This window comes from Polyodon spathula, chromosome 20, assembly GCF_017654505.1.
Source record: "Polyodon spathula isolate WHYD16114869_AA chromosome 20, ASM1765450v1, whole genome shotgun sequence".
Classification (NCBI taxonomy): Eukaryota; Metazoa; Chordata; class Actinopteri; order Acipenseriformes; family Polyodontidae; genus Polyodon; species Polyodon spathula.
Window position 1 is genome coordinate 29,242,478 of NC_054553.1, and position 26,435 is coordinate 29,268,912.

At 39.5% G+C, this 26,435-nt stretch overlaps 1 protein-coding gene across 2 annotated transcripts; it reads right to left on the reverse strand.

Annotated features, from left to right (window-relative positions):
* Nucleotides 1-374: 374 nt before the first annotated feature.
* Nucleotides 375-26,435, reverse strand: LOC121295616 (phosphoinositide 3-kinase regulatory subunit 5-like). 2 transcript variants are annotated; one of them, XM_041220494.1, is made up of 20 exons: nucleotides 26,197-26,435; nucleotides 14,673-14,826; nucleotides 12,437-12,549; nucleotides 9,447-9,547; nucleotides 8,689-8,757; nucleotides 8,303-8,441; nucleotides 7,064-7,133; nucleotides 5,851-6,025; nucleotides 5,358-5,526; nucleotides 5,004-5,087; nucleotides 4,310-4,904; nucleotides 3,756-3,906; nucleotides 3,406-3,531; nucleotides 2,884-3,012; nucleotides 2,536-2,629; nucleotides 2,269-2,345; nucleotides 1,877-1,970; nucleotides 1,636-1,718; nucleotides 1,069-1,184; nucleotides 375-873 (listed from the first exon to the last, which is right to left on the reverse strand). In XM_041220494.1, the coding sequence occupies exons 3-20, from the start codon at nucleotides 12,534-12,536 to the stop codon at nucleotides 726-728; spliced, it is 2,520 nt and encodes an 839-aa protein (XP_041076428.1). In that variant the 5' UTR covers nucleotides 12,537-12,549; nucleotides 14,673-14,826; nucleotides 26,197-26,435; the 3' UTR covers nucleotides 375-725. The 2 variants fall into 2 exon arrangements, with proteins under 2 accessions (XP_041076428.1, XP_041076427.1); XM_041220493.1 differs by lacking the exon at nucleotides 14,673-14,826.

The window sequence follows — 26,435 nt, forward strand, 5'->3', positions numbered from 1 at the left end:
TTGGTTCTCCAGACTGTACCATGTCATTGCAAGATTACGTCATTTGCAATGTAAATGCAAGTGAATGGCAGAGATGTAATATTCATTGATAAGCAGAGGGTACCTATTTTATCATGTATGCCTTTACATAATTATCTTGTGCTGAAATATGTGTACCAGATGCCTATAACATCTAAGATAACATTATTATATTGCTATAGAAAAAAAAAACAGCATTAAACATAGTTATAATCATTTTCTAATCTACTGTAACATGCACACAGCCTGCATTCAGAAACACAGAATGCATTTGAATAGGCAGCCTTAGTGTATGCTTTATTAATGGTGCATTTAGTTTCCCTGAATTACTTTTGAGCATTTTAAATTTTAGAAAAAAAACATAAACATAACAATAAAAACCTTTCCATAAAACATTTAAAGTTATTGCACATTTTGAAGCTGACAGTCTGTACAGCCCAGGGAAGCCCACAGTCAAATGGAATTGCCTATGTTGTTGTTTTTTTTTTTTAACTCTGACATATAGAATGTCTTTTAATAGTTTTTTTTTCAAATTCCCCTCCCCCATAAATACATAGACTATTTCCATAATTTTTCAAAATAGTTGAGAAGGGAGCAGATCAGTTCAGGAGAGAGCTCCACGGAGATGGGGAGAAAGAGAAGGGAGCAGATCAGTTCAAGGGAGAGTTCCACTGGAGATGGGGAGAAGGCGAAAGGAGCAGATCAGTTCAGGGTAAAGTTCCACTGAAGGTGGAGATGGGGAGGCAGAGAAGGGAGCAGAACTCAGGATGGGGAGGCTGCTCCTGGAAGGAGCGCTTCCTTCTAATCCTCCAGAGGATGCTGTTCTCGGGCTTGTAGCACACCGACACCTCACACCTGCACAGCACCGGGGGAAACGGGTCAGTGGTCACTCTTAGCAATTCATTTCACCAAAAGATCGCATTGAGCTATAAAGCAATCCCAGCTAATCTTACCCATTATGTGTCACATTTTCCATTATTAAAGATGCCCGCATTGTGGTAAACGTGTATATGATTTTTATTCACGAATGAGACTTGGTAACACACCCACCTGGTAACGCTCTGCAGGATTTTCTTTTCATCCTGGTCGAAGCACACAGCGAAGGTGGTGCTATCGCTCCCTGTAACCTGAACCTTGTCCACTTTCACCTGAGTGGTGTTCATTTGCTAAAGAAAACAAATGGACACTAAAAGACCAGGGATGAGGGATCCTAGATACTGTATATACCACAAAAACATATTTCTTCAAGCCTTATTTAACACCAGCTTCCTTAAACTGCACGATCCCCAAACAGTACTTCTATCTAGCGTAACTGCAAACAGTGCCATCTGCTGTTTAAACTGAAGAGGTACAGAACATTTATACAGACTGTGTATTTGCAAAGAAACCTAATCTGCTAGTTTGGGTTATAACCTGAATAATATTTAGAGACATGTACTGTGTTATAGTTTCACTGACCTTACCGAACCCAAAAATAAACTAATAAATCTATTTGCCACATGTTAATTTACGAAGTCCTGCCACGATGAGCCACGGTGGCTGCAGTTAACAGTTAATCTATGATACACTTTGCCCGCATCTGAAATCCAGCTCCCCTTAACTGTGGAGAGCCCTTACCTGATTGTAGCTCATCTTGGATTTCGAGTTTTGCCTCTTGAGTACCTCAGTCATTGTCAGCTGAAGACATTCCATTTTGGAATCTGTGTTAAAAAAAAAAACAACAATGTAACAAACGGACTACATTTCAGGCTTGTGTAACGTGTGAAGATTAATGAGTGCAGTTTATGGATGTTCTTGGAGTAAGAGGTATTTAAAAAAAAAAAAAAAAAAAAAAAAAAGTTCCTGATTCAGTACGTACCTAATTCCTCAGGCCTCCTGCAGGCTTTGGTGAGGTTTACGGAGGTACAAACTTTCTCTACATTGTTCCACTGGCTCCGGCTGCTTATTGACACCTGGGGGAGATAACGCAGTGTAGTTATTGTACAACTCATTCACTGCAGGATTTAGTCCGCCAAGGTGCAGCTAAGTATGAAGATTCAAGCCAGAAGATTCAGTGACTGATACAGTTCAACAGAAGGAAACATAAAGGGAATTAGATGAAGGAATAAGGCTGATTAACAGAGGGGGTGCTGGTGTAGAGGGTCAGTTAATTCTTATTATTAATATATAGTATTATTAGTAGTAGAAGAAGTATTATCAATCGTGTGCATATGTCCAGTTCTGAAACAATGTTCCCCAGGCTAAGCTTACCTTGCTGTAGACAATTCCAAGTGTTAATGGAACAGCTTCTCGCTCCCCATCAATGCCAAATCTCTTACTGCCGGGCCCTGCAGAGAATATACAGCACTGGAATAAATAACCAGCATTACATTGAGTAGACAAAACGAGGACCACACCCTAGTGAGTCATTTTATACAGTTTCTATCCTTATCAGCCTCTAATTTGAATCACATCCCATTATTGGATTCTTGGAAACAGGTTCATATGTACAGAACAACTTAAACTAGTCCTGCTCACCTGAAGCTTTAATAGCACGTGTTCCTGCTGTGTGCCCCAGTTCCAGGGAATGGATAAACACCTCTGTGTGTCTCTCACCCCCAGCTAGGGTTAACTGCAATAGGAAACAAGGAGGGGGGAAGGGGGGCACAGATTAAAATGCTTACCCAGATCATTAGTATCATTACCGGAAATGCATTGCACACAGTGACACCTGTTGTGTGGATATTGTAATTGCGCTATGCATTTTAAAAAGTTCTTGCAGGGGATTTGAAATCCAGATCTATTTGCTGTTGTCAACCCATTCAGCCAGCCTGCCCCTCACAGATAGCTGTGAATGAGAAGAGGCTGACGTGGCTTGTTACCTACCTCAGCCTGGTAGAGCTGGACCAGCGCAGTGTGAGCTGCGTGTCTGCAGTAGTACAGCACCATGTCTGCTAAAATGGGAAGCCGCTGCTTGGAATTGTTGAAGGAGTCGGTCTCAATCTTGGAGGCTTGCTGCGAAACACACAGGCAGATTAAGGAAACGTCTTCAATGCAATACCCTACGAGTCACTCATCCAGTTTCACTCATTTCCACTGGATTCAGCTTTATTGGGCAATTGCATGGAAGTCAGAGTACAACCTGGGAATAAAATGTCTATGCTGAGGAAACACTAACTCAAAAAGTGAGAAAATGACATCATTTATTTCTACAGGTTTTTTTTTTGTTTTTTTTTTGTATTCTGAACAGACAGTACTAAAGCCCAATGCTGATGTTGCAAAAATAATATTTTAGTAAGGTGCAATTTCACAGTAAGTGTTAAGCTGATGATTTGAGGTGGTAAGATAAGACTTTCTGTCTGACTGAATTAATAAAGGATTATATTGGTTGCAGGTATGCAGCCTCACCTGGCACAGAACACCAACGGGCAGACTCAGTAAACTGAGGATGTTGCGATTGTACCAGGGATCTAGCATTCCAATGTAGCGTGCAATATCGTTGGTGCTGTCCTCCAAACCAGCTGGGTTTAATGCCTGCAAATCCACAGTACAGACATTAAGGGTAAGTATGTAAGCAAGCATCTACAGTACCACAAACAAATGGGTGAGCCTGCACAGTGACTTAGTGTATTACAGCAATAGGACACATTGCACATTGAGTTTATACATATGCATATACATGTACATACACGACCTGTATCTTGGCTTGAGGTTGTGAACATTGCAGTAACAAAGCCACTGATCCCTGGGTTATTTACCATGGGTGCTGCTGGTCGCATAGGGCTGTCTGGCACACTGTTAGGGAATGAACCTGGCACTGCAGGGCAGTTGGAGTTCCTCTTTACAGGAATGAAATAGAACTGGAACTTGAAGTACCTCGTCAGTCTGGGACACCTGCTTTCTTGCAGTCTGTGAGAAATGGAAATACAGGAATTGAGCATCGGATTGATACACTGTATCTCTGTGAAACTGTTTCATAATTTAAAAAAAAAAAAGCGTTTAATAAATAAACTGTGTATATATGACTGTGGCTGTCATTGAAAGATAGTGATGTATAAGTCATATCATATCCAGAAGATGAAGCAAGTTTTGTAACAGTTAAGACAAAAAAGTAACATTGCATATTAAAAAAATGGGTTTGGAAGGTATTCTGTTTTCATACTGTACGTACATAATAAAATTCATATTAGGGTGCTTGGAACTAAGATTTCAGTATTTCTAGGGGGCGACTGTATGAGAACATCTGCAAGTTTACCATGACAGAATGAACAGATTGTCAAAGCACAGACCATCCATGGTTGCCTTCACTCACCTGAGATTACTGTACGCCCGTGCCACTTTCCCAGAGATCTGATCGGCTCCGAAGACGACCACCCTGAGCGTCGTGGCTTTGCTGTCGTCGTCACAGCTCAGGAAGGGCCTCCGTCTGAAGCAGGTGGTCTTCAGGGACTGCCTCTCGGCTCTCAGCAAGCACGCGTGCTGCGGCAGAGAATTAGACCTGGACTTGACCGGAAAGTTGTTCTTGGTCTCTGGGTTTCCCAGGCTCTCCGTTCGGCGCAGGGTTTGGCTGCTCTTGGCCTTGAACAGCATGGAAATCCTCTTCTTCAGTTTCGGTTTGGCTTTGCTCTGCTTCTCCTGCCTGCTGTCCTCGTCCATGTCCTCGCAGAAGTCGCTGTCCACCCCAGAGGCCACTGACAGCACGGAGGGCATGGAGCAGTTGGAGGCTAAGGAGTAAGTAGAGAACATGGAATCTTTGGAAATGGTGGAGAAGGTGGAGGCTCGGTGGTCGTTCATTTCGACTTCATCCTCTATGTCCTCCTCTTCATCATCCAGCTTTACTTCCTCCGGCTTCGCCAGGGTGGTTGGGGGCAGGTCACACTCACTGCGGAGGATCTCGTTCAAAACATCTGGATGGAAAAGAGGGTTTAAAGTCTTGTTACCTTGTTTAAAACCAAATGCAAGAAATGTCAGCTCACAAAATATTTTAAGGTAGGTAATAAAGTTACCAAAATTATCCTTGTCCCAGTGGTACGTGTGGCACTTGGCAATGGGCAGTGGCAAAGTCTGTATGGTACTTCTTGATTTCTCTCCTTTAGAAGACACAAACACAACAACATTTTAAAAATAAAACATTATCCTTGTAAAAATACTTCCAATGCACTTATTCATTTTTTTATTTCTCAAAACTCAACACAATCATCTAAAGGTAATTTTTATTTATTCATGAACTATACTGCATGTAAGATAAACATACTATACGTATGCGACATCATTTTGTATCCAGACTCACTATTAATGAATTAAGCTGTACGTGGTTATACAGTACAGCAATACTATTGCCCGCTAGAAAACAGTTTTACCTGCTGCTGTGTTTCCATTTTCTGCACATATTCCAGCCTTCTGCATCAGCTCCCCCAGTTCCCCCTGTATAAACTCCCTGGATTTAACACTGTCTTCCAGAGCAGATGCTGTCTCCAGGATCTCTGTGCTAGCTGAGAAGATCTCCACAAGTTCTTTTAATTCCTTAGACTACAGGTGACAGATGTTAAAGATCATTAAAAATCCCAATCCACTGGTTAAAAAATCTAACACCTACCGGATACCGTTTTATACCCACAAACCCCCCACAATGTATTTATATATTTAAATATATATTTATGCTTAAACATGTATTACAGCAAATAATAATAAATCAAAAACTCCATCTTGAAATAAACAATATTTCTCACCTCTCTGACTTGAGGGTAATGGGAAAGCGTGTTTAACGATTACAGTATCCATATGGAGGGTTCAAATTTAGTTCAAAGTCGTACATTTGGTAGGCAGTGCGTAGTTCAAAAGAGTAGACATTACCTCTAGTGTCTTCTGTATGTCTCTGGGGGAGTATTTGGTGCCGAAGGTGCACTGATAGGCGTGTTTGATGAGAGTGATGTAGGAGTCCCTCTGGGAGTGCTCCACTGTGCTGAGCTGATCCGCTATAGTCAGGTACTCCTTGGGGACATCAACAGAGTTCATCAACAGGACCGTTCTGAAGGGAGAGCACAAACTGTGAGGAGAGATAGGGAACACAATAACATGCACCCAACTGCTCACAATTAAACCACAACTACAGGGCACCTCTAGTGTACAAGGAGACAACAGTTTCTGTACAAGGGTGACGGTTGTCTCAAGCACAGATGGTGGCGTGTGCTTCGGACTTTGCTTTTTTAATGCTGTGAATTTTAATTAAAAAGCAATGTGCTGCTTCCACTGCGCGTTGAATCAATGGGAACCTTTGTGACGTTTGTTTATTGAAACTGTACTGTGTCCTATAGACGTTGGATTAAAAGCAAATGCAGGAGAAGTGAGAGTAAGTAAATAAATATATGTGTTTCAGTGGAAAAGGTTTAAATGCGCAGGCTGTATCACAATCTTCAGTCTGTTCTAAACAGAGGAAGAGTAGACTCAGGACATCCTGTGAGAGGTGTGATTGAAAGGCGATGCACATGGCAGTGCGCTGCCCCAGTGTACAACACAGACAGGTCTGGGAAGGAAGTAAGGATGACTGCATGAACAAGAAAGCAGACCTACTGCAACTCTTTAGCTAAACGAAACGACACGATTCATGAAGATGAAGGGACACTGCAAGTGGTGCATGCAGTTAGACTTAAACCTCTTCACCTTTCACCTAGAACTGGGGGTGGCTTAATCGGAATAGTATACTGTACTTATAGTTAGTGTTTTTCAATGTCTTCTACTTATAATTATACTACATAATACATATTCCTGACTGCAATAAGATATATCTGCTGTAGAAGGATGTTTCAATGCCAGAATAGGAAGACAGTGATAAAGACTTCTTGTAGCAATTTACTAGTTTCTCTGCTTTTAGGATGGAGCTGCACCACAATGCATTAGCGTGCCAATAAATGCATAAAGCACCAAACTAATGCATAATGAATGCAGCATGCCCTGCTAGAGTTCAAAATTTTGAGTGCAATTAAATAAACAAATAGCAGAAGACAAAGGGGCTAGAGTGTCTGCGGTGAGTGCTGCGAAGCACTACTGCTCAGAAAAAGGAACTCACATTGTTTTGCTTGGGTGATTCTCAGTGGTTAACCCCTGTTCTTCTCTCACAAGCCTCTGGTAGGAAATCCCTATTGAAGAAAGAAAAAAATAAACAGAAAATGGTGTACATATGAACTAAACAGAGGTTTAAATGATCTTTCTAATGACAGAACTGTGAGTACCGTGTGCATCAATAGCTTGCTGTCTCTCACATTGTTTTGCTTATGGAAGCTTTGTGGCATATTTCCAAATCATTTGTAATTAACTGCTGTTTTATGAAAGGTGAAAATTCAATGTTCATGCTTTGAACTGGAATCCTGTGAAGGCTGTGTGGTCCAGTGGTTAAAGAAAAGGGCCTGTAACTTGGAGGTCCCCGGTTCAAATCCTGGCTCAGCCACTGGCTCACTGTGTGACCCTGAGCAAGTCACTGAACCTCTTTGTGCTCTGTCTTTGCAAATGAGATGAGATTAAGCTGATGCATGGTTCACACACCCTAGTCTCTGTATAGCCTCGGATAAAGGCATCTGCTAAATAAACAAATAATAATAAAACAAAATTACACATCCAGAGACCTTTTAAAGTGTTCCAAGATATGTTCTGTAATTTCATATAACTTCAAAGGTAAATTAACTTTCTCAGATCAGTGAGATAAACACAGTTTCACCAGATATATATATATATATATTGGAGCAATGTGCTATATGAATGAATTAATAAAGCAAACCACCATGACATTAGTAATAAGTTACTATGGAAACAGCGGAAACAAACATAAAAATGCAAAAAAAACACAAGAGGTGAAACAGATACTTCAACAGATGTGAGGAGCACCACTTCTACTTCCAAATTCTGAGTTAATTCATAAAATCACTTCCATTTTTAATGTGCACCACTTGTGAGCAAAACTGCACCACAGGGCCTGTTTTCACTATCTGAATGTCCCAACGCATTCAACCAACTTGAAATGACTGCAAGTGTGTGTGTGTGTGTGTGTATATATAATATATATATATATATATATATATATATATGTGTGTGTGAACCTGAGTTTTACAGCATTCAACAGCTTAATGAATTGATTTAAACAAACTGGAATGTAAGCAACGTTTGTTTCCCTATAAAGTTAAGTGCTATAATGTTGAGAAACACGGTCGACTTGTAAATGGATAGTAAATAAAATAATTGCAAGATTCTGCCTGTAGGTGGTGCTGGATAGCCTTGCATTGTCACCACAAGCCTGTTTTTCTTTCCTAGTTACCTGGTGTCTTCAGCTCCTGGTGGATGAATGTCAGCAGGTCTCTGCAGATGCTGCAGTAGGGCTCAGGCCAGGTGAGGAATCTGTGATATATCTCACAGGCTTCTTTCAGCAGCGTGCAGTCCGGTGGGAAGTGGGGAGTCTGAAAGCAAAACAACATCTCCCCCTTAATAACAGTGCTGTCTGTGCTGCTACTGTATAACTGGTAATATTTCACACCATATATCACCACTGAACTAATGTTGCCACATGAGATGTATAATCTACAGTAGGTTTATTAAATAACAACAGCATTGGACATTTTGTTCACTGTGCAGAATATTCAATCAAACTACTGTAGTGTACCAGCCCCTGCGATAGCACGGTATTTAATGGTTCTCTTCTCTTACCCGCAGAACTGTAGAGAAGAACATCAAAGCCAAAGGGGTGACGAGAACATATTCAGAATTGTCTTGCACCTTGAAAAAAGCAAAACAAAACATGAAAATCAGCCATACCCGGGACAGACTTGATGATGGTTTTGCAGGACAACACTATACAGCATGCCAGCAGTATGGATACACAGGAAACGGTTGCTGAGTGACAGTGTCTTCAGTGAACTTCATCCCTAACCTACGTGAGTCTAGGGTCACACTAGTTTAAATATCGATTCATAGAAAATCTACAGCATGTGCTATCGGAGCAGGGCGGAGGCTGGGCGTGAACAGGTGACCACGTGCCCAGCAAGCAAGCATCTTAACCACAGTGCAAAAGATCTGCATCTGCATTTGTGGTTTTAGAGCAAAAAAACCTTGTCTCATCTCCCCAAGGGAACAGTCATTACAAGGTTTGACATAAATGCTTTTGTTACATACATGTTTCCTTAGCCTGCTATTATTGATAATAACTGTTTAAAGTCTTTCATACATCCCAGATAACACATTATTTACTGTTACCGTGGAGTACACTGGCTGAAGTATAATTTAAAAACACAGTGAATCACAAGGATTAATGGTGAATAGAGCAGAGCAGAGCAAATACCATGGTAAAAGCTAAAAACCAGCTTGGGAAACTGCCAGTTTATAGCATGGTAACAGGTCAGCATCCTGTTGGATAATATAGCTGGACTGCAGGTGCTGGACCAGTGCATGTGTTCTGCTGTGTTTACCTCTCTGGTTCTCTTCAGTATCTGCTGCAGGAGGATGAGGAAGTTTCCTGGGTCTCTGTTCACCAGCTCCTCCAGGCTCCAGCGGTTCATACACAGGCCCACTGGAAGGCAAGAAGAGGAGGTGAGAAAAAAAAAAAAAAAAAAAAAAAAGCTCAAGACAACATCGGGCCCTGTTTACCATTTGGGGTTTATTTTTTTATTTTTTCAGTAAAATAAAGAACAAGTATCCCACACAGTCATTCTGCAGAAGCAGTATACAGAAACATGTGAAAAAGGAATGCATGGCCTAGAATTTCCACTATTAAAATGTGTTGAAAATGCCCTTTCACTTCAGCTAAATTTCCAAGTTTAGGGGACATGCAGTGAATAAAAAATGTAATTGAGGCATAAAAGGGAAGTACCAAAGATGTGCAATTAAAGAAAATTACAGTATTACCCTTTGTTTGACCCTTAATAATCCATGCCTATTCATTACAGCACAGTGCAAAGTATTGGCCCATTATTCCAAGAAGGGGTGTAGTTTGTTGCATCCCGAACACATATTCAGCCGTTTCTCAATAGGGTTAAAAAATGCATTCAGGACACAGATATCATCAGCATATCTATAATCCAAATTGTGCAAGATGGTCTGCTGATTAGAACGCCACAAACGTTACAAAACATGTCAACAGCACATACTGCAATGACAATTGCCCCACATTTAAAAAGCACATAACAATTTTGAATGCATGTTTAAAAGGTAACAACAACCAAAAGTTTTTAACTTTGTGTCATTCATCAGCCTTACAGTTTCAGTAAAGCAGGAAGGTACAGCATACACAAATAGATTTTTTAATAGAACTGGATCTGTCCAGCTTTAGTGGAAGCGAAATCTTTAATGATGCAAGCTTGTTAGCAAACAAGCCTGACGCAGGTAACATAACCAGCCTGAAAACAATACAGTTATTACAGCCTGAATACAGTTGCACTAATCTGTATCACACCTAGCGTAGCTATTAGAGCACTGTCTGAACTGCCTTCCTGTTATTTCACAAGTGTCATGTTTTCAACAGAGGTTACAACAACAACATTAGACTCTCGCATCAGAAAACACATGTTTGTTTTGCAGGAACTGGCTGACATACTTTACTAAAGCCTCCCTTGCACTCCTGTGCACACAGAGGCTCCAACCTGTGTTTGGTGGGCAAGTGTATCACTGAATGCATTTAAGAATGATTTTCCTTAAATAAAGCATACAATTAAAATGCAGAAGGATGCATATTACCATTTTAATCAAACAAAGTACTTTTATCCTGCTGGAAAATGTGACTAATCTTGTTTTTCAAAAACCAATAGAACGGTTATTCACAGACTCACTATTTAAAACTGATGCTTATGTAGGAAAAAAATAACTGTCTTCATTTATTATAAATCAACCCTATTTTAAGTATCAATATATAGGTATGAAAATACTGGATTTATTCCAAAAATGGTAGACTAATGAAATGCATCAATCCTGAATGAATGAAACCGTTAATCTTCAAGGCAAAATGCCATGAACTTATTCGTGTGGGAAGAATAGTATGTCAAAAAGGTTTGTATTCGGTTTGTATCATTCTTATCTGTGAAATGTTCACCAACATTTAAAAGAGAGAGTGACACATTTAAATTCAATATCTTTTTCTAATTGATTGTGAAAGTAACAGTTAAAGAAGAGGGGGTAGAGGGGATAGGAGCTTACATACCCTAGATTACACTAGATTAGGAAGCCGAGGGCTCCATCTGGTTGGAGCCGTGTGAAGTGCAGTTGTTCTGTGTGAGACAGTGGGGTTCATTGATATAAAAGAATCAAGAAGCACACAATTGCATGCACCCGGCCCTCAGGGGGTTAAGGTCTGTGTGGGTGTAACCGTGGTAACAAGGCTGCGTGTTTGTGTGAGTGGGCAGAACCATCTGCAGGATTGAGGAACAGGATAGCGCCCTTTTCTGAATTGAGTTTTGCTATGCGTGAGCGAGCATACCACCCACTGAAACCCTCCCATCCTCCACTACCCAACCTCCATGTGGTTTTATTCCACTACTTCCTTTTCTGCAAAGGTGTTACCAAAAAACCCAGGTCTACTTGGTATTTTATTAAAACAACACATCTACTATCTGTTTTTTTTTTTTTTCTCCTCAATATGATGTTTTGATGATGGTGGCAATTATCTATCTGTTAATGTTCCTTGTTTATGTAGTTTTAAAACTCTTTTTGTTGTGAAAGAAAACCGTAAAACCCAGAAGTTTCATTTAAGGACTCAACTTTTCTGTTACTAATCTGTAACACTACCTATTTTATATTTGTAAAGGTTTTCCTTTTGCACCCTGCTCTCTGACACTTCCCCTCTTTCTAAATGTTATGTGACATCAATATTGGCTTGCATTTAATACAAAACAGTCACTTTTTTAGTTAATTAAATGATTATCATATGATTGAAACAGGCTTCCATTTGTTTAATGGCTAGTAAAGACGTTACTGGAGTAAAGAGATGAGTGGTAAATAAGTTATATAAATTAACGCCATGAACAGGTTTTGTTAATATGGTAGTGATTTCGTTGTTAACAACTTAAAAAGTGCTGTCGTGGTTGGAAGTAAGCCAAGGAAAAATTTAGAGATTCTAAAAGAAACTTTGTGAATTTAATGACAAACGACTATATGTCTTCCCTCCCTTACGTGACCAGCTGTACTTATAGACACTTATCCCAAGTCACAGCTATGCAAGGTTGTCTAATACAGGCAAAATCAGTACATGCATGTTCCTCTTAATGGGACTTTCACACTTTTTCACTTGTGAGTGAAGACCACACCACCCCTGGATATAAAAATGTGACGTAAACTCATTGCAACATTCAGGGCATTGAGAAAATGGAATTTCTTTTATTACTTCTAAATGTACCACTATTGAGTGTTTTATAGTTAGATTTAAAAATCCATGGATGAACCTTCTCTTGACACACAGAGTCCCACCAACCTGTCCATGTGTCCGTGGAGGAGGGGTCTCTGCCCAGCCCATGAAGGCAGCGCTCCAGTGCATGATGGATCCGGTCCTCGGTGCACGTGGTGTGCTGCATCTTAAAACATCACCTGGCAAGGAAATGGGAAACGCATGTTAACCTGAGCTCAGAATGCACTAACCTGCCCTATAGACATACACTGCCTTGTAAACAACATGTGCAGGTGTACAATATCAGAGCATTTTACAGCAGCACGGAATCCATCTGGACTGCATCAAACACAGATAGGTTGGCTGCTGCAGTCCAGATTGATTCCCCATAGTGCTGTACAAGGTTCCTATGAAATCCAGCTGTGGCTTATTAGGAAGCAGGTTGATTAAAGCCACCCCTTAGCTATACATTTGAAAGAGGGTTTATACCAACAGCTAACTGCTAGTACCAATAAATGCTGGAACCAAGCACAACTTATAACACAAGAATATGTCACAGGAGAGACACCCTCTCGTATCAGTCCTGGTTACTACACGGGTGTGGATCTGAGCCATTGCCCCAGGATGACAGGGTGAGTCACAGATACTGGGCTAGCACTCAGACTCGAGGGCTCCTGGAATCATGTTGTAGTTTGCACAAAGCACCTCCAGACCACAACACTTCCTAACAAGCAAACATGTAAAAAACAGCTCAGAGTAAACCAAAAACAAACAAAAAAAATATCTGCTTCTCGCAAACACTACTGTTCTCAGCACTCAGAAAAATATTTGTAACTTTGGTTTATATAGTTTTTTTTTGTCCCATACAAGACTAACTTTTCTAAACAGATTTTACTGAGAGGACAATATGAAGGAATAGAGTAGGATTTACTCTTTATTAACTGCTGAGAGTCAAAATGATGCACAACGCCATCCCAGTTTGGTTTTTTTGGATGGTCAAAAAATGATTGTCAGCCGAGTAAAAAAAGGGTTTGTTATATAAAGCATACCCATCCTTTCTGCATAATGTAGCTCAATAATGTTCAGCTCAGGTGCTTGGGTGGATAAACCATAAGCCTACACCTGCTGTCAGCAGGTAGTTTGAAAGGAAACAAGATGATGCTGCCTGTTCTTATGCCATCAGGGAAAATTAAAAGAAAGAAAACCCAAATTACTCATTTCAGTAGTTTTACAGCTGATGTAGGCAAAACCAGGGGAATTTGTATGAAACGTTGGCATCTGTAAGCGGTGACATTACAGCTGCAATTGCAAGTGCTTTAAACGGGGCAGCCATTTAAAGAAACACTATTTCAGATGCTAATATGTCCCTTGGCTTCCTCATTTTAAACCATAACTGATCTTAACCATGAGTCAACCAAGCAGGAGCTATTCGCTCATAGAAAGTGTGAAACTGACTGGACTGTGCAATAAGTTCATTAACCACAAACATGTGAGGTTTCCTGACACTGAGTGAAACAAACAAAACTGGAACATGTACTTCCCTCATTTTCTTGCTGTGTACTAACTTGTTGTTATATTTTATGTACCAGACTTCCTCAGAAGACAAGTAGGGATGTATTGGGAAACATGCACATTTATTAAAACCTTTTACACTAAAAGCGAATAGGGTTACATGGCAATTACACCATAAATACACACGCCTGCGTCTAAATGCAGCATAAACAACAATGCGTCGCATTCGGTAATGAAACACTTAGATAGATTGTAACGACACAACCAGCTGTGCAATCTGTGTTATTACAGTGAGACACTTAATACTATTACCAATATCAACGACATACTGGCACATTATCCCGTATGCCTCTTCATTCAGATACAGCTTTGTTGGTTTGTGCAAAAAGACCCTAGATATGCCATACAGCTCAAACCTTGCACCAAGGGTACTTTATCAGAGTGCAGATTGAAAATCGTCAATTTAATGAGAAATGACCAGTAGACACAGAGTCCAGGTTACAGGACAACTATGCTTCTACCTCACTGTATTATCAGCTTCATTATGTAGCTCTACCACACATGAACCACACTATTGCTGTTACACTTTGTGAAGCCTGGCTAGTAAACGTGTGTTGATTTACCAGACGGCGAATGCAGTTCAACTCACAGCTGCCCCCTCGACACAGGCACTGCTGGAAGAATGTCTTCCTGGACATCCTGTCAAACAAAAAGCAGGATGCGCCGGGTCTGTCCAGCGACTGGAGGACTTTTCTGAGCTCACATGGAAAACTGACCCAGAACCCAGGGAAAGAAAACCAAGCAAACCTACCTGTTCTGGGGTCGATAATTCCAAAGCTTGCAGCATTAACCGTTTCACTCTGCCGCAGAGCTCAGAAGGTAACAGCCATCATGGATCCTTTATGGCTGAATATTTCACAGAAGCAGACGGATTGGTACTTCCTCACATTGTTTAGATGGCAGAGCTGTCGGTGAAACAGCAGATCACAGAGCATGTGCTGCACCAGCATACAGGAGCTTGTTTTTGTGCGTGTGATTGTCCAGCTGATACCAAAGCATCAGATACTGTGTGGGATTTGCATGCCAAGCAATAAGGAACGACAGGCCGATTTGCATTACTTTGTTCTACTGATAAACATTAGTAAAATAATGGGGTTTATTGCTATATCAACACTCCAAGAAAATGAAAATCAGTAAATCCAAAATAACAAGTGAACATAAATGATATTTTATGGTTAACAAGTTATCATATAAAATGACATACTGCTAGTTTGGAATTTAAGAAAACACTGACAGCACGCTGTACATGAAAGTGATTGCGATATACCTTTAAAGAACTTTGTAAATGCAGTCTCAATGCTGCAGTCTTAAAGTTCCAATGACGGGTGCTACAGTAGGTGTAATAACAGCACACAGGAAGGATTGTGGCTGTGCTCGCAAAGTCCCTTCAGATCCCTTTGAAAAATCAGTTGTCTCAGTGGAATCGCAAAGCTCCAACAGGGTTATTTCACTTAGAAAAGTTTCCAAAAAAAAGAATTGTTGTACTAAGCTTTATGCATGGGTTTGAATTATGTTCAGTCAATCACAGTACTCCGATTTAAAAAAAAAAAAAAAAAATGTTTTATTACTTTGCTCAAAGTGACAGTCAAATATGTGCCTGTACAATGTCTGACTTTACAAAGGGGTTCTAAAACGATCCAGAGAACTGTACAAATACCATGTGCCTCGTGCTCGTATTTTTAGACATTCAAGTCCGGTGTGGTAACATTTCTCAATCCCCTACTTACTCCAGTGAAACAGTAACTTATATTTAAAAAAAAAAAAAAAAAACTTGTTTGTACATTTGTTTTTTTAAAGCTGTTCTCGCTTTTAAATAAAAGCAGGGCCTCTCAAAACTATAGCGCGTGCTCACTGTCTTTTACCTTACAAAGACGACACTCTCCTGAACAGAATCCCCTGCATGTATTCTCTAACATATAAAAGATGCCTCTCAATACAGCAGGACTAGGACTAGCTTCTGTGTCCACTGCTATGGGAATGATTTCTCAATAAGCAGCAATACTGTGGGCGATTCAGTCTGATTTTCCCTAATTTGAGGCAGTAATCATTCACATCGAATCACTAGCTTTACTTTACACCACGTTCTGTTGCTGTGGGAATCACTACTACAAGCAGCCTGTGTATCATTAGCAGGCACTTTTATCCACAGAAAAGAAACAAAATATAGAAATACTAAATTAAAAATTGTAAAATGTTTCTCGTAAGAAGGAAAAAATAAGATAGAAAAAGAAAAGCAAGGATACAGAGAGAACATTTAAAAATAAATTAAGAATATTAAACATTTAAAATACACAAGTAACTAATAAAATAACGCAACACATAACACAGAACAGCCCCAAAACAGCCAGTGTCTTTTCCCGGGAAGGGATGATTGATCCATAGCAATCCTTCATCGCAGGCAGCAGAAACAGGTGTGTGATGGACACAGGTGAAAACAACAATTATCATGAACCAGCTGAACACAGAGCTTTAACCCACAAGTCATTAATGTACAAGTCATGCCTGATTCATCTCAGCAGCTGTACAAAATGCACACTTCCTTTCTAAATAAAGCCTATAGTCTATTGAGAAGCCAAAAATAAACACATAGTTAATAGGTAAGCCTGTAATAACCAAAGCTAATTTTCTCAAGATTCACAAGAGCCCTGTTTTGCTGTTGTTTTATTTGCACTTTGACTCGGCTGTCCTATTATCTGTGGCACAGAAAAGAGAACAATTTATATTCAATGCAACATTGAACAATTTATATTCAATGCAACATTGAACAATTTATATTCAATGCAACACTACAACAGAAGCCTCACTCACCCAATCTTTGTAACATGCACTTATTTTCTGCGATTTCTTAAAACCATGATATCCTCCACAGACTTTGTGAAAAAGATTATTTTTCCCCTCTAATGAAAACAACTTAGTTCATCCCTGCAAGTTCAAAATGCAATATGGACATTCAGTTTATTATTTTAAATGAAGCTTTTCTTTGCAGTCAAACCTGGTCATAATGACCACTTCCTGTACAGAATAGGTGATCTGCACTCTTCCATAATAAAATACTCAATATGCAGGATATATAGAAATACATTAGTGAGTTCTACCTCTTTTGGTGTAAATCTCCTGTGAATTTGAAACGTGACTGTGAACACGCTTGTGTATTTGCTCACGCAGTGTTCTAGAGCAGGCATGTCAGTTACAATGTTACATTAATAAAGTGTTGGAATATGTACAAGGCTGGTGTTGTACTATATCATTTACATAATTGCAGTATCAATGACTCTACAGCACCTTGGTCACACTCCCAAAACCACAAAACAGTCCAAAATAAGTGGACTTCCACTGAGGAAGCAGGTGCTCCAGCGATACTCTATTGTTTTAGGTCAGAAACAGGCAAGTGGAGCAGGCTAGATAATACTAAATCACTGCCAATTGCACTTTGTGAAGTCAATATTGTTCGCTAGCTTTGATGTCCCACATAATAATGTGTATCTATTAAAAGATCATATCCAAATTACACACCAATCCACTCTGCAAAGAGAGGAGCCCCTTCTTTATTGCTATTCAAACTGAGTAGAACAGAGCAGGATTCAACCCTGGTAGCTTAGGGATTAAGTTTTCTATCCACTGAGCTACAGCGAGCGACTTGAGTAAGACAAAATCACTGGGTGGTATTTAGAACAGCAGGCCAGGATCATGAATATCCTCATATTATATTTATTTAAACAGGGGATTTACCCATTGAGACCGAGGCCTTGTTTACAAGGGGGTCCTGGAAAACAATAAAAAAAAGACAACTGCAATGTATAAAAAACGAATTACAATGTTCAGACAACGCAACAGAAAACACATGTGTGGCAACCTTAATCAGCAGCACATAGAGATCAAAGAACAGAATTAATAAGACAGGTATATATTTGTTAAGGTGGAGTGAAAGAGAAGCATTGGCAGGAGGCTCCAATCCCCCTGTTACTCCTCCTGTTCCCTGGAGTGTAGATTGTAACCTCGCATTACTATTCACTGCTAGTGATCCCAGCTGTCTCTCTAGAAGGCACTCCACCAGGGATTTGTGAAGCAGCTCCGCAATAAACGTGAAGGGTTAAAGACGATTATGTCAGTTAAAGCAAAGACCCCTGAAGGTGCGACAGAAAAACAAAATCAGGAAAGAAAGGCTGCTTTTAGACCCCGTGCTTCATTTCCTCTTCCTATTGTTGATCTCCTCTGAGGTAACATTTCAGAATTAGGCTTCATCCTGATGTGAGAAAACAGTTGCAAGAGAGCCTGATACATTTCCAATGCGAATCTACCTCAGCAAAACGCAAGGAAAGCTTACAGCCGAGCTCAGCAAGTCAGCCCCTGCAACCACATGACTTCCACTGCATGCTGCGCTGTACAGACCCCTTGTGATACTCTGTCACAGTTATACCATGAGGGGTATTATATTATTGAGTTTTAAAATGTTCACACTGTTTTATCACCAAACAATGACTGAACTGTTAAAAAAATAAGAACAGACTCCCAACCCGTAGTCCTTGAGCAAAGAATTAAAGAATGATAACATAAACACATAACACAGCAAGCAAAATGTGCCTCTATACATCGCTCACGTTATTAAATTGCTAATAAGCAACAACACCTACCGCCTATGAATTGTGGTTAAAATTTGCACAAAAGAAAAGTTTGTTAAAGTTTTATAAATGTTTAAATATTTCTCAATGTCTAATTTACCAATACCGGTATAGGTTGTAGTATAAATCCAGATATGTTGTAGTCTAAAAATATGAAGTGATCCTTAGAAAAATCCTTAAACATTTAGATCATAACCCTGTTCAACCAAGTGATTACTTTCAATACCGCCATTAGGAAGCAGCAATAATGTAACAGTTGCAAGTAGATTTTGCTGGTAAAACTTGGGTCGTGCTCTTGTTTAATGATCAATGTACAAAACATCTAGAAATGTGTAATGAATGATTTTAACTACAATACCATATTAATCACACCTAGAGTAAACAGTGTGCAGCTTGTCACGTAATGTTACAAACCTATATCTTCTAAGGCTTCTTATCAATGCCCTAGTCCCACGTTCTTATCACACTCTATAGCTATAGTGTTATTATTCTGGTCAGTAATGCATGTTCTGAGATGCCTGATTGATTGTATTGCTGTGCTACCCTATGCCTTTCTAAATGCATCAGTGGGCTTCATGCAGTTACAGAGGGTCTGATTAAGACCCCATTTAACAACAGCACTTTCTACTCAGACCAGCTAATCTGAATTAAGTGCGACAGTTACACCAGTCCTGTCTGTTTATAGTTAGATTCCAGTTTCCTCATAGATTCTAAGGTCAAAGGATAGATATATATATATATTATATATATATATATATATATATATATATATATATATATATATATATATATATATATATATATATATATATATATATATATATATATATATATATATATATATATATATTGTTTCCTGTTTGTAGAACATGAAAACACACCTATCTTTCTTGAAATGTAAGAAATACCACAGAAAGCAAATGTATTATTTGTTAGATTCATTGCGGGGCACAGTGGGGCAGGGGACAGGCTAATGGGGTCACTGGGGTACAGGCAAGCTTAAACGTGATTCCTTATGGAGGCTACAGGGGTGCATATGAGGGAAGCACAAAGTGATCTAAAATCTATTGACTGACTGCTTACTGTAACTGAACTTCAAATATAGCGTAGCTGCCTATCAGTGAAATCCTTATTATTTTTTCCCTGCATGCATCAATGTACCATGTGAAGTTTCCTGTCCTTGTATATATTTTATAGAGTTTGCACAAAATATGAAATAAAAAATGAATGACCGAAGGGGTTACGCCAGAAAATTAGATCTATTTGCCCACTGTGGCAAACCTTTAATTTAAGGGGCTGGGGTTCAAATTTCAAAGACGCTGTAGTTTGTAACCCTCGATGACTACTGGTAGAAGATAAAAGAACGCACACCTAACTGAAACCCCTTCCAGCAACGCCTACATATGTGGAGATCTGTTTCGCTAACCTGTCATGTATAAGAATTGAAGGCAGTAAACTGGTATATTGTAGCAGATACTGCAAAGCTGCAGAATACAGACGTACTGCCATATTTACTACAGTATTCCACAATTTCTGTACATTTTGAAATCAGTAATTCAGGAAGTATGGTTCGCTTAGAAGAGCAGTGCACTACATGACATTTGATTGCGTCTCACAAAAGTAAAAATGTATTATGCCTCTTGAGGACCCTCTTAATGTTGACTCACTCCAGTGTGGAAATCCCCAAAGGTCAAATAACTAAATGAATGAACGACATGTTAAAGCTATAATCATACAGAAGCTGTGAGAGCTTATAGGACTTCCCTGTAGGATATCCGTTTTGTATTAAATACAGACTTGTATGAGTGTAGTTCAGGTAGCTGGAAATATGTTTTTAGTCAGTCACATCACATACCTGCATGTTCTGTTGCACAACAAGGGGGAATAATGATGCCCTTTCACCTATGGTTTGGGAAAGTTAGAAAGCTTTGCAGTGGTACATGTTTATATAGGTGATACTGGCTGCTCGTAGCTGCTGGGCTGTTTATAGGGATGCATTGAACGAAGATCTGGCCAGCTATTGACAGCTATTGCCAGAATTGCTATTCCTTTTCATGTAGATATATATTGTTTTTACATATATATATATATATATATATATATATATATATATATATATATATATATATATATATATATATATATATATATATATCAGCTTATCAGCTATCTACATGTTTGATTCTGTGAAATTAGGTAACTATGGCAACCAACTAAAAAACTAAAAGTTGTCAGACCTTGGCAATAACCACAAATAATATGAAGTCTGAGAAGAGTTCTGACAACGCAGAGAAGCAGCCCTTCAGACACTAGTGGGAGAAACACACTCACAAACGCAGTCTTCCTCTGCCTCTGGTTACTGCTTATGATAGCTTCCTTTAGTTGTCAACAGTCCGGACAGTCCAATACTGTACAGCACAACATCGTTACTTTTTTGGAGCGGCACGCAAAAAGAAACACCATTTTCTGTTGTTTTTTTTGTTTTTTTTAATGATATGTGCACACTGCCCCAAATCCTGGTAAATCTGCACCAAAAAATGCCTTTATTATTCAAATGTATGATATAAATGATATTTATTTAACAGTTAAGAGAATCAAAAAGTCGGATGTCTTGGTATCGGCTAACAAGTTTGTTTATTAACTTGCTTCATATAGGTCACAACGATTTGGACAAACCAGCTTCCTTATCATCATTGTATTTATCGAAAAAAGAAACATCTGAACTCAACCTGAATAAACATATTGAAACTGAGAAAACCACAGGGTCCCACACCTTCATTTCTTAAAGATTAAAAAACCTGATTGTTCTTGTGAAACATCTGGAACCTCATAATCATCAACCACTCATCTTTCTAGTTGCATTGTTTATTAAGTTGTTTTTGCAACAGTGCCCTTTGTTCCACAAACAGCCGTGTAAGAAAGCCTTAAGCTTGCCCTGGACACCCTGCTCTACTCTCGGATCACCAAATCAATTTCACCATCCTAGCTTAGCACGTCACATGAATTCTCTAATCACGAGTAATTGTAATACTGTACTAGCACACAGTAATTACAGTGTAACTACACAAATATAAGGGGTTACCAGTTCCGGATTTAAAACTGTTTACCTTCATAACAGTAACCGGAGTGCAATAGCTTAAAGGGTCGTCTCCCCAGTGCAGTGTTAAAGGGTCATCTAACACCTTTGATTCCTACATGCCAAAAAAACACAACTTTGCTTCCTAATGCTGCTTCTCAATCTCTTTATGTTTGTACCAAAATCCTGCAAGTCCTCCCCACCCTGGAGAGCTTGTAGCTTTTCTGCAATCTGCAACACTTTGACATTCAGTATTAGTTAGACAGCATGCACCTGCTAGGCAGCACAGCAGGATAAGAACAGGGTTAAAAGACCCAGTTTCAAAGCCCTGTTTTCTTCAATTATAACCACATTGTTAAGTCAGACATCCTGCACAATTGTCTGTGTTGTGTGTCTGAAGTATTTTTCTATCAATATATCAACTTAGTGAACAAAACTCTCTATAAGTTTCTGTAATTCTATCAGCTGACATGGTTGTATTCATTTTACCCCGTGTGCAGTACAATGAGATTCAGCAACTTTGATATCTATATCCAGATTTACTATAACTGTCTCAATATTTTTAGCTATGTTGTTGCTGTTTACTTTTTGTACAGTGTTACGACAAAACGCCTGTATAATATAACATCTTCTTCTGTATAAGATCCAGCTCTGTGATGGACTCCCAATATTAGACTATACAACATTGAGGCCAACACTCTCTACACACATTAAACATTACTCATTGTATGAATAGTCCTGCTGGATGAGGATCTGTTTAAAACAAACAAAGATCTGTGTCAACAGCTGATATCATGACTAGTCTTTGGAACACAAGTTTCCTTTCAGAGTCATTTTCCCCAAATACGGTCACACTTCCACATTTTCTTAAACCAAACCTTAGGCACAAAGTCAAAAAGACAAGTTCAGTTTCAGTCAAAAGTGTGAAATGTGGATCTCGAATGACGCTAAAACAAGCTACTCAAATCTCTGGTTTAAAAACCTCTGAACGTGACCTTATCTTGCACTCAATTTTCAAATCCGCAAATCGTTGCAAAAAAACAAGTTTGGCCAAAGTTATTGTATTTTGCTTTGAACCTAAACTTCTATTTAGGCATCTATCTTTCAGCATGTTTATTCTTACTTCTGCATTTTGCATGAATAACATTTCAGTCAAACAGTCATTTTTTTTTTAAAGGAGAAGTAACCTGGCCAAGGAGGAAGCCACTTTGGAAATTGCTTCCTTTATACCAATGAGATCATCTTGTCAGAATATAAAGAAAGAAAGAAGCTACTTTAACATGTGACAGTACAGCAATGCCTTTTAGACTGGGGCTGTCCAACAGATATCCCTGCAGCCATGCATGGCTCATTGATCTCTGCAGTATGTCTTTTGATTTAGAGGAGATGGCTGGACAATCTATAGGTTCAAGTAGAAGCCATCAGAAAGCAAAACACAAACAATCGGTCGCATTGAAAGATGAACCCTGTTTAATGAAAACACATACACAGTAGTGGCGTTTTTTTTTTTTTTTTTATGACTCTATAAGATCTCCTTGACAATGGCTCTTTTAGGAAACAAGGAATGCCACGTCTGTTTTTTTTTTTTTTTTTTTATTTTTTTTTATTTTAGAGTGGCCAAATATTTCATCCCTGATTTTCTCCCCAGTTTAAAATGGGAGTGCCAGAACCAATGCGATTCTCCCTCCAGAATTCTCAGTGAAGACCAGCGTCTTTGCACAGCCAGGATGCAAATCTGCGCTCCCATGTATGACTCACCCTGCACACCATGCAGCCGTGTTTCGAGCCAGATCAACAGTAAATACAGTCACCGTAAAACGCATTGTTTCCGTGTCCTCGTTCCATTTTATTTAGACCCCACTGCATGCAGAAATCCGGTCACTACTGTCAAAAGAGCCGTCCACATACAACACAATAGAGGTAGTGTGGTCCAGGTGGAGTGCCAATCTAGAATCTCAGGGAAAAACAACTTTTTAATTTTTTTTTACACGTCCTCCGCTAACTGTTTGACTGCAATAATGGAAAGTTTGTGTCCTTTCACACAATGACTCACCTCTGGCACAAAGAATATTGTAACAATGGGCAACTTTACTTCGTTCCCTATATGATGACGTCACTATCAGAAACATGAACCAAGATCAACCCTTTTGAATTGGATGGAGAGGCAGGGGCTGGACACGAAACAAGTAACCTTGCGGTTCAAAGACAGTCATCTTACCATCAACGAGCAAGCTAAGCAAAGTGTCTTCAGTGTGTGGGTCATTATCCCAGAATACAGATGAATTGGGGGGGGGGACCTTGAACAGAGGGTTATTTAAAAGCAATAAATTAGAGGCAACACTAAGTGTTAATTGCCTCATTATTCACTCTGTATTTCCTTGTAACGGTTGCCTACTTGATATAAAGCCTCAACATTAAGATCTGACCCAGATTACAGCGCAAAGTGTGAATCATTGCAGTACCGTGTTGAAGGGATAGCACCGGCTGAGCACCTGCTAGTTCCTACAGGCCCACAGACCGCCTAGTGTGTCATGATTGATGACTCCAGAAGTATTCTGTTGCCATAACCACCAACCTTACCGCAAGAGAGAGGCTTACGTCAAAAGACATGTGTGCATGAAGAAATGTGCTTGCAAAATACGTGAAAATGTGAACTTATGCTACCCTTGTAACTGGTTAACATCGCTTCAGTGTAGGGATGACAGCTTAATTAGCTTTGTTTTCATGAGCAATTGTGTACATGATTCATAAACATAAATAAATAAAACCGGTGCATTTACAGTATTAACATATTGCCAATAAATTACAAAACCCCACCTCATACAGCTGATCGACACGACTACAACAGGGCTCTTCAAGGGAGAACATATTTGGGATTTAAACTGACACCACAAGATTCCTTGAAGCTTATATTCTTATAGATTCTAGATTTCTTATTCCACTCTTATGTTACCTTGGAAACAGGTGGGAGTGGGATTTGACTCCTTGATCTATATACATAGGCACTTAGTTGTAAAGTCGGAAATATGTATACAAGACTACAGAATGAGGGCACTGTCAGTAACAAACAAAATCGATTTCAGGATGATCTCCAGGTATACACTTGCAACCAAGATGAAGTCAGAAAAACTATACTTAACAAAAAACAGAGTCAATACGTGACCCAGGCCGGTGGGAATCAGAAGCACCAGGAGATCCACTGCAGTGGAGGTGATTAAAACAGACCCAAACAGCAAGGCTAATATGAAGAATACCCAGAAAACACCTCCGAGATCAGACGAAGGGGCTCTCAGATAACAAGAGACTTTACTGTGATTCATAAGAAAAAGAAGTGAAGGTCACCAAAGTGATGTACAGTTATAGGCCTGCAATGCGGTAGCTAAATACTGTAACCCCTTGGTCTAATCTGCATTGTTCCATGTTTCACTAATGCATGTCGGTTTTCTCAGATGTGCTTGTAAAGCGCAGCATGTGAATAACTAACTTCTCACTTGGGACCCTCTCTTGTGAGGCTCGGTCTCAAACACATCCCGTTAGTGGCAGTGTGGCTTCACATTAACTGCAGTTCAGTTCACGCAGAGCTGTCACGATTAAACGTGATAGTAATAAACTGCGGCAGTGCTATCCTGAGCAGACACAGTGTCACTTTAATGAACAGGATTTGAAATGATCGTGTGCTTCTTATTCAACGCGATGACTGAAAGAATTCAGCGAGAGATTGTGTTAGCCCTGTGTAATCACGCAATTATTAACAGAAACTCAACTCAATTTAATGTGTATCAGCTTTAGCAGCGGCGGAGAGAATTCCCCACTTCCTCAGTTTCATGGGCATATCATTTGAATGGTATATATGACACAGCCTCTGTCTGATGTGAATATAACATACGCTTTTTTTGACACAGCAATCTAAAATATCATGCCATATCATTACAGCCCTATGGTCCAACGCTACTGATCCTATAAGCTCTAACTTTAATTCAGAATATGCAGAGAACAGAATGCTATAAATAAACAGGAAGCTATTGGATATCCGGAGGCAGCAGTTTCAACGTTTAATCGATGGTGTTGCTAGTACTAAGAAGTGTGATTTTAAAGCCTTCAATGTCACTTTATTAAAATGCATTAGAAATGTACAGCTCGTGCAAATTCACTGCAAGCCATTCTTTTAGGAAGCCCTGCCAAGAAGGCTGGTCTGCACTCAGATCCTTTTACAACAAGACCATACTGGCCACTACTGTAATTGTGGTAGGCACACTGTTGTATTTGTGCTAGTTTAAGAATCTCTTATAGAAAAGACACATGGTGTACATACATGTGCTATGAATAATGACATTCAATCACTATTAACAATGATAACGAGGAGCTATAACAATACTGTGTTACAGACAATGTAATAATAAGATATATAATTATCTATAACATTAAGGAGTTGTAGCATTGCAGTACACTAATGAATATATCACCATAGAGGTTTGTTAAAAGTTGTTTATAAAAGCTCAAGAGACTAATGGCTTTGATACTGCTGCTCCTCACATACACACTAAAGCAAAAACTGGGCATCGCAGCAGCGTGGGTCTTACCTGGGACTCTGAAGGTTTTATTGCACAGTCCATCTCCTTTTCCACCGGTTCGCTCTGCTGTGTGCCACGTTAGGAGATCACACCTGTGCAGTGGGTATCAGGCTCTGCTGAAGTAACCACATCCTTCACTGATGAACGGAGCGTACCTCGAAGAAAAACAAGCTGCTTCACAAAGTTTCACAAAGTGTCTCGCCTGCTGGGCTTCTGAACTGCAAACAGGACCTGAATGAAAGGTACAG

Coding starts and splice junctions, on each gene's coding strand:
- LOC121295616 (XM_041220493.1), bottom strand. CDS start 12,536: ATGCAGCACACCACGTGCACCGAGGACCGGATCCATCATGCACTGGAG. Junction 7,134..8,302: donor CCAGGAGCTGAAGACACCAG/GTAACTAGGAAA, acceptor TTTCTTCAATAG/GGATTTCCTACCAGAGGCTT. Junction 5,527..5,850: donor ACATACAGAAGACACTAGAG/GTAATGTCTACT, acceptor TGTCACCTGTAG/TCTAAGGAATTAAAAGAACT.